Consider the following 9226-nt stretch of genomic DNA (forward strand, 5'->3'; position numbering starts at 1 on the left):
GGCATTTGCAAGCCAAATATAGTTACACATACACGTTCTTAACAGCATTCTGTGTTTTGTTGCACGTTCTGCGCTGTGGCATGTCATGCTTGCCACCTGACCGTGGAAATATCTTTGGGCAACACTGGGTCCTCAGCTAAGATATGGAGACGAGCACCACCTCCTAGTCACACACAAACTGATAGGGGAAATCTTTTATTTTTTTACATGGTCTAAAGTAGAACATGATGAATATTAGCTAGCAATCAAAAGGAATGAAAAATAAAGGGCCGACAGAGTAGTAACTACAGGTTCTTTTCAATGAACTCAAGTGCAGCACCTCTGGGTTTTACCAAGTAGAGATGAACTGTTTTGACCAGCTGAGTAAGTCTATTAATGGACTTCTAGAAATGGCTAATTCTTAATAAGCCTTGTTTATTAATTGCTGTTTATTCCACAACTTAAAACCATCCAGTTTATTTTTCCTATTCAAGAAATTATGTCTATAGCAGAGATGATATATGGAAGGCTAGCAAGCTTTTACAAATTTATGTTCAGTCGTGTCCAATACTCAAGAGTATTTGGTCAAGTCCCATTATTTTCTTCCTAGGGATGAGTGTATGTATCTATTTTTGTCAAGTATTAGAATCCTACAGTCAACAACTCACAAAGATCCATAGATGATTCTTAAAATCACCCGGGAGTTTATGGACTCTCAGTTGTCACACTGCAATAAATACAAGTGAATACATGAATGATTGCAGGCTGCATCTTAATTCAGAAATTTTAACTTGCATGTTTATAAACTTCTGAGTGTCTCAAAACTGTGGATCTTTTAGATGAATCTAACCCATCTATTTCTAAAGCTTATGAATGTTTTAATTGACCCACATCTTAATATGAAGACTTCACCAAATTACTTGTTTCAGTTTCTTAAACTTGAAATACTTTTCTAGGATCAATGCCACTGAAACCAAGAGTTTATTTTATAGTTAATTACACATAGGAATGTTCTCGTCTTAAATGACACCTATCAATAATGTCGTAAACTTCAAAATTAGCCATGGGTAAAGCACTCTGCCTATTATGACTTGAAATGACACACTGCACAATAAATGTTTTCCAATGTTTTATTTTCTAGGAAATCCCACATCCTGACTTTTTTTTTCAGTTAAAAATTCCTGCAAAGACAAAAACAAAATACAGAATGGTTAACTTTCCAAGAAATTAAGGACATGGTCTGTCTCACAGAAATTCTTCCCTGGAACCTGTCCCCTTTGACTTTATCTTAAAATAAAATGTTTGGCTGCAGCTCTATGCTACATCTGAAAATATGCCCAGAAGCACTAAAAAACAAGAGGGGGGGAGACTTTCATAGGGAAAAGGTAATTATAGGGGAAAATGTTGAGACTGCCTTCTGATAACAGAACAGTAAGAGCTGAAAGGGACCTTGGAGGTCTTCTAGTCCAACCCCCTGCAAAAGCAGGTAACCCTATACCATTTCAGACAAATTGTCCAATCTCTTCTTGAAAACCTCCAGTGATGGAACACCCACAATTTCTGCAGGCAAGTCGTTCCACTGATTGTTCTCACTGTCGGGAAATTTCTCCTTAGTTCTGATAAATGGGTGTTTTATAAGAATCACTTTTTGTGAGATGAGTAGCTATATAAACTTAATAAATAAGCATTTTCACCAAGGCATATATTTTGGGAATACGTATCTCCTAATGACATTCATGATGTGCTATCAAGCAAAACAGAAAGATGCATTATCAGAGTTTCCAAACTTAAATATCAGGCTTACTTGGAAACAATTCCATCATTCTTTGCCAGTCGCAGAATTGAGTCATCAGACTCCCCCTGAAAAAGAGTTTTGTAATTAAGTAAGATGAAGAAATTGAATTCATACCCTGAATTTCAATCTGAAAATGCTTCAGTGAATTTGGGAAATTGTCCAAAGGAAATTCATTGGCAACTAAAAGGACAAGTTTCTATCATTAAGAATCAAGTACTATTGCATACTTATTTGCTAAGTTTTTAAGGTTAAAAAATGGCCAAGATTGAAAACCTATAGTTAAAGAATTTATAATAGTCTAAAATTAGAATACAGTATTAGTATTTGTACAGTGAAGATAGGCAAAGCATTTCACAGTAAAATATTGACACTGAAATGGAGAGTCCTGAAGTGGCTTGACCTTGAAACAAGACCATTCTAATGTTTGTCTGTTTCTTGAACAATTGGAAAGGCGGTCTGTTTGAGGTTACAGCATTCCATGATGGAACATTTTATACCCCAATATTATTTTGTTTTATTATGTATGTATATATGTATTCATGTATGTCCCACCCTTTAGTATTTTTACAAATAACTCCAGGAAGTGAATGTGTCCAACACATTTTTTGGTCTTTTAATGACGCTGTAATCCATCATGGTGGAGTCTGGGCAACTGAATGGAGGTGAGTGTTTACGGGCCGGATGCCCTTCCTGTCACCAATGCAGAGTTCACAGCTGATATTTACTCATTGTGCCCAGAGAGAGAGAAATACCTGCCACTACCTAGGATTGAACTCACAGCCTCCTGATTGTGAGGCAAGAGTTCCACCTCTAGGCCACTGCACCAATCAGTGAATATATCCAACACATATCCCTATTTTCCCAAACAAAGTTGGTTGGGCTAAGAGGGACTGGCTTTCATGGTTAGGGCGAAACTTAAAACTCACGGTCTCTGGCTTTCTGGAGATTTGAATTCACAGCCTCCCACTTACTAACCTGATGCATTAACCACTAGACCAAACTAGCTCTAATATTATGCAGTATATTAATGTATGGTATTCAAAATTTCCTGCCTGCGTTCTTTCTGTAATACCAAAGAAATGCTGACAATTTACTTTCTAATGTAATATACCTACTGCTCTAATAATTTCCATATTCAGAAGACAACCTTCCCAGGACCTAAAGTCTTCACTTTAATTGCTGTTACAAGGAAAATTGGAATGGATGTAAATCTGTATAAATACAATGAATGAAACCACCCATCCTATATTTATAAACCATTCAGAAATAGGCAACTCTGAGTCATTGAAAAACAATTAGACTCACCATCCGACGGATTGCTCCACAAATGGCATATGCTTTGAATTGGCCATTCACTCTGCCTGTGGCTTTGTCAACCTGCCATTGGAATTAAGAGGGTTCAAATAATTGTTACACTATCATAACTGAATTGTTACACAATCATAACTGAAAGTTGACAGATTGGTATAAGGCACATAATATATTTATTCATTTTATGTTTTACATATCTAACATATATGTTTGACAACTGAGAACTGAGAAGTAACATATATGTTTGACAACTGAGCAAACCCCAAGCCTATCCCGAGCAAATGGGTTTAAAGGAAAAAATGCATTTACGCTGAGTGAAAATCTGGGCAAAATTTCCCATTTATAAAAGAATAATTTTTAATTACTGCTATTCCAAGGCACATCGAAATGAAAGCAAAAAAAGAGGAAAAGTTTAAACTAATTTTTAAACTTTAAAAGAAGCCTGAAACAAATTGTTGATTTCAGCCTTTGTTATACAGCATTTTATTCTAATCATATTCATCCTCTCTTCTTTTCATTGCTGTTTCTGTTGTATTCTGAAAGCTTTTAACAGTTATAGTTACATAATAATCAAGATCTGGTTTTGTTTGCCTGCATTAGGAAATACAGCTTAATGCCCAATGCCCATACACCTGGATTTATCACTCCCAAATAAATGAAAATATTTTTGACTATAAAGTTACAACTAGCCATTTATTTCATTTGAAACACTGATGGCTTTCAACTTCAAATTACAGATATTTTACTTACTTCTGCAACATTTATTTGGATGGAAGCATGGTCTTTAGCACCAATTATCCGATTGCTAGCAGAGCTGAAGGGAAAGAAATAAATAAACAGAAGAACTTAAAATCAGACACTAATCTAGAAAAAATGCTCTGTTATCTTTCTAGATAACTCTCATCACGTAGCATCAATTCCATTTCTTGACATGCCAACTTACCACTCTTTTAGCAGAAGTTCCTACCACAATACCAAAAACAACAATAACAAAAAAAACCCCTCTTATTAAGACATTGTACTAAGACAACTGTACTAATCTACTGTAAGAAAAAATCAGAAACCTCTTTTCTAACAAATTTTATTAAACATAATTTTTCACAAGCTGTAGTTTATGTCTTATGATGAAACATATATCAGAAAAGGTGATGCCAGGTTACTTATACTTTTTTTTACAATTATTTCAGCCTTCGTTATACAGCATTTTGCCTGATGTAAATCAGGCATATAGAAGCATCTACTTGAATAACACAACAAATCTATGTGTGCATGTAATGCACCAGAATAAAACATCATGTCCACTTAAGACACATTAAGATTAAATTATAATTTGAGTTAAAATCGGGAATCAGAAAGCTATTGCACTCTGCAAAAGATCTTTCCTGAGAAGAAAACAGCTTTTCATCTATAGCACAGCACTCATTTGGGTATAAACTAAATCCATATCCCAATGTGTTTTCAGTTAGAAATTGTCTCTTGTAGAGTGCCCACATAATACTGAAAGCTTTTACTTCCATTTAAAAATAATCACAATTTTATTTTATTGAGATTGGCTCAAGTTAAGAAAATTTCCCCAGGCACTGAGAGGATGGTGAGCTAAGCTTGTGAATAAATTGCCTAACACTTATAGCAGTGAGAAGTCTTCGATGCTCTCTGAACTTGTTTTCTTGCAGACATTTCGTTACCCAAAATAGGTAATATAATCAGTGCCACTATATAGTTTGGCTAACAAAACATCTGCAAAACAATCACCACCACCAAGCTCAGAGAGCATCGAAGACTCATTTCAACCCTGAGTTACAAATATTCTCCTTTATCGGTACTCACAGCGGTTTGAAACAACTATCCAGAAAAGTGATGATTTCCTTTCACCAGATGTGTTGAGATGGAAGCTAGAAAGCAGGGCTTGAATTACCCCTTCCAATCCTTATAAATCCATGGATATCCTGCCAGTTATATATTACACATAAGAGGCTTTCCTGGTTAAGATTATTTTACCAGATTACCAGACTATATTTACCATGTTGAGCTTTAGTGAGCCATAAAAGTTTAGATTTTTTAAAGAAAGCCCCCAATGGGCAATTCATACAAGTTAGGAATCCATAACCTGCCATGTGTTTGGCTGTTTACTGTTCCACAGAGCTGTAATCTTTGAAATTTTTCTGTACTACTGTTTTCGAGATTGTTAGTTTTGTTATTCCAGTTTACTATTTTAATCAAACTAGGGGAAGAGAACATGAAATACTTGAGTCCTGTTGATTTGGAATCACGTGTTAAGATCAAATAAATAATAATACAGCCATATCAGTTTCCAAACCAATGATAGTCAACCTGGTCCCTACCGCCCACTAGTGGGCGTTCCAGCTTTCATGGTGGGCGGTAGGGGTTTTGTCCGATACTGAAACTTTCCTTTTTTTTAATTTAATTGACTTTTAAAAAATTTTTCATAGCATTATTTACATAGCATTTTCATTAGGTTTTCATAAAATTCCCCATGAAAATTTAAATTTCTGAAAATATACTATTTGTATCGCCTGCGCATAAGTTAAGTTCATGTTACGTAAGTGAAACTAAATGGCGCTATAGTGCGACCGCAAACAAAAGAGCCACGTCCCAGAATAGCTCGCGCATCTCCCCCCACACTACCCAGCTGTAACAGACAAGCAGAGCTGGTAGCTGGCGACCCCCCCAACCCAATCCACGATGCGTGAGAGGCATGCGCAGACGATGATACACGGCGCATTACTGTGGAACCGGAGGGCAGTTAGAAAATTTTACTACTAAAAGAGATACAAAAATGGGCGGTAGGTATAAAAAGGTTTACTACCCGTTCCAAACCATCCAAGGAAGACACACAATTTCTGATGATCAGATATACTCACCATTTACGAGGCACGTAGAGATCTACAAATTCCCCAGCGTCGTTCTGCATTTTGCTTCTTTTACTTGCCTCAGATCAGGTGCAACAGGTGGTTTCTAAAAAGATTATTGCTAAGATCAGTTATTAAGCAAATCACTGCAGTTATTAAGCAAATCATGGAGTCATTAAGCAAATCTTTCTTCACTCTGCTTGTCAGAAGCCGGCTGGATAATTACAAAAGGTGATCACATGACCTCAGGACAATGCAACTGTCATAAATATATCCCAATTGCTAAGTGCCTGAATTTTGATCACATGATCATGGGGATGCTGCAAGGTTTTTGAGTGTGAAAAACAGTCATAAATCGCATTTTTCAGTGCCGTAACTGCAAGGTTTGTGAGTGTGAAAAACAGCCATAAATCGCATTTTTCAGTGCCGTAACTTTGAAAACAATTGGTTGTAAGTCAAGGATTACTTGTAGCTGCACCATTTGCACAAAACATTACAGGATAGAAAAATGGAATCACTAATATTAGCTTATACATCTTTTGGGAAGAAGATTGTACCCAACTGACCATCAGTACCCCATTAAGATAACCCTGTATTTAATAACTCTTCAGATACATGAACTGCAGAATATAGGGCACGAGTGTCAAACTCAATTGCATCGTGATGTATTGTGACTTTTGCCTTTGCGGAGCCGGGATGAGCGTGGCCTGCACATGATGCATCCGGCCCAGGGACTGCCAGTTTGACAGGCCTGCTATAGGGTCTCTCCCATTCTTACTAAATAGAATAGGAGTTGGAAGGGACCTTGGAGGTCTTCTAGTCCATCCTCTTGCTTAGGCAGGAAACACTATATCATTTCAGAAAAATGATTATTTATTTATTTATTTATTTATTATTTATTAATTATTTTGATTTATATACCACCCTTCTCCCAAAGGACTCAGGGTGGTTTACAGCCAAGTAAAACACAAATACAAAAATTAAAAACATTTTTTTAAAAGTAATTCAATCTGGCTAAAAAACTAAAACTCTATTAAAAACCCCCCATTAAAACTATTAGGCCAGCCCTGCGCGATGAAACAAAAATGTCTTTAGCTCGCATCGGAAGGTCCGGAGGTCAGGGAGTTGATGTATCCCTGGATTATCTAATCTCTTTTTAAAAACTTCCAGTGTTGGAGCATTCACAACTTCTGGAGGCAAGTTATTCCACTGATTAATTCTTCTAACTGTCAGGAAATTTCTCCTGAGTTCTAAATTGCTTCTCTTCTTGATTAGGTTTCCACCCATTGCTTCTTGTTCTACCCTCAGGTGCTTTGGAGAATAGCTTGACTCTCTCGTCTTTGTGGCGGCCCCTGAGATATTGGAATAGCGCTATCATGTCTTCCCTGGTCCTTCTTTTCATCAAAGGAAGTCCCTTCTCTTTTCAGTTGCAAGTAGAAATACATTCAGGCATTTCTTCATTCTCCTTGGCCACTACAACTACCAGCCACTCTGAAGACTACAGAAATTATAGATGCATATATGTATATAAGGAAAGCAACAGGCTGTAGAATGGCTTCATTCATTTGCTCTGCTGAATCTGCTTCTAGGAAATAAAATTCACAAACGGAGTATAAAAATCTGCAAACGCTGCTCCCTCTCTTTTGTTTTCTCAAAAGCTCCAGTTCTGTTACATGAATGGATAAAAAGTTTGGCTACCTTTTCCCACTGTTCAACCCCATTTTCTAGGTTCTCATGAGCACCAAGTGAAGCAGAAGGAATAGACTTGACTTTGGAAAAAGTGCAAAGAAGAGCAACCAAGATGATTAAAGGCCTGGAGACTAAAACATATGAAGAACAGTTGCAGGAATTGGGTTTGGCTACTCTAAAGAGAAGAAGTAGTGGGTGGGGGGACGACGACACGATAGCAGTATTTCAATATTTGAGAGGCTGCCACAAAGAGGAGAGGGTGAATTTATTTTCCAAAACACCTGAAGGCAAGGCAATAACCAATGGATGGAAACTAATCAAAGAGAGAACCTGGAATTGAGGAGAAACTTCTTAACAGTGAGGACAATTAACCAGTGGAACTGCTTGCCTCCAGAAGCTGTGGGTGTTTCATCACTGGAGGTTTTTTAAGAAGAGACTGGACAGTCACTTGTCTGAAATGGTATAGAATCTCCTGCTTGAGCAGGGGGTTGGGCTAGAAGATCTCCAAGGTCCCTTCCAGCTTTATTCTGATCTCAGACGATGGCCCAACATTTGGCCCAACATTTCCCCTAAGCGTAGCTACCATTCTTTTTTTAAAAAAAACTAATCTGCATTTGCCTTGGACTGGAAGGATGGAAATATCTAACATCCTCGATCAGATATCCGGCTGGATCTGGCAGAAATGGGCAAGATCTGTTCTTTATGGCCTTGAATGCAGGCCAAGGAAAGGACGGATCCAAGATACAGGAAAGTAGAATCAATGTGAAGGGGGAGGGGGGGATACCTGAGAGAAGCCAAGCATGCATAGCTTTGCTTGCTTTCTAAAGCAGGGGTCTCCAACCTTGGCACCTTGAAGACTTGCGGACTTCAACTCCCAGAAATCCTCAGCCAGCTTTGCTTTTCTTTGGAGAAATTTCTGGGAGTTGAAGTCCACAAGTCTTCAAGTTGCCAAGGTTGGAGACCCCTGCTTTAAAGAGGAACCCAGGCGGGTGGCCAGGTAGCCATTAGTCGGGAAAAACAGGATAGAAATGTAACAAACGAAGCTTTAATTCGGAAGCCCTGCACTAGCGGGGGGGGGGGGGTTTGGGCTCTACCCTCCCAATGGGGCTTGGCTTTGTATTTATTTATTTAATTTTGTCACAACAGTATACACAAACATTGTCATAAGTAAAAAAAACATATCATGAAGAATATATATATATATATATATATATATATATATATATATATATATATATATATATATATATATATATATATATATATGTATATATATATATATGTGTGTGTGTAAAGAATATGCATTAGCTATATTAATTTGATATAATAAAGGGAACAATAGGACAGGCATAGTCAGCACGGGGGAAAAAAAGAGGGTCGCGGGCGCGTTCTTCCTTCCCCCGCCCCGCAGTAATCCTAGGAACCCCGTGGAAAAAGAAAGATTTCTCCCTTCCCGCCGTAGCCCGACCGGCGGCGAGAAAGAAGCGACCCCGCGAACCGGGATAGGCCTCGCCTCACCTCCTCACACGCCGCGAGCCCAGGCCGGAAAAGGAAGAAAGCGTCATTCCGGAGCGACTCGAAA

The 9226-nt window shown here is 37.9% G+C and overlaps 1 protein-coding gene across 1 annotated transcript; it reads right to left on the reverse strand.

Annotated features, from left to right (window-relative positions):
• Positions 1-1095: 1095 nt before the first annotated feature.
• On the reverse strand, positions 1096-9226 carry RPS21 (ribosomal protein S21). Its single transcript, XM_058177108.1, has 6 exons — positions 9163-9226; positions 5968-6061; positions 3836-3899; positions 3080-3151; positions 1784-1839; positions 1096-1160 (listed from the first exon to the last, which is right to left on the reverse strand). Exons 2-6 carry the CDS (start codon positions 6015-6017, stop codon positions 1151-1153), a joined length of 252 nt encoding a protein of 83 aa, XP_058033091.1. The 5' UTR covers positions 6018-6061; positions 9163-9226; the 3' UTR covers positions 1096-1150.

Source organism: Ahaetulla prasina, chromosome 3 (assembly GCF_028640845.1).
Source record: "Ahaetulla prasina isolate Xishuangbanna chromosome 3, ASM2864084v1, whole genome shotgun sequence".
Lineage (NCBI taxonomy): Eukaryota > Metazoa > Chordata > Lepidosauria > Squamata > Colubridae > Ahaetulla > Ahaetulla prasina.

Excerpts from the sequence above, each read along its gene's own strand:
- RPS21 (XM_058177108.1), bottom strand. The coding sequence starts at position 6,017 with ATGCAGAACGACGCTGGGGAATTTGTAGATCTCTACGTGCCTCGTAAA. Across the intron at positions 3,152-3,835 it reads TCCAAATAAATGTTGCAGAA|GTTGACAAAGCCACAGGCAG; the intron begins GTAAGTAAAATA and ends TTCCAATGGCAG. Across the intron at positions 1,840-3,079 it reads GTGGAGCAATCCGTCGGATG|GGGGAGTCTGATGACTCAAT; the intron begins GTGAGTCTAATT and ends ACTCTTTTTCAG.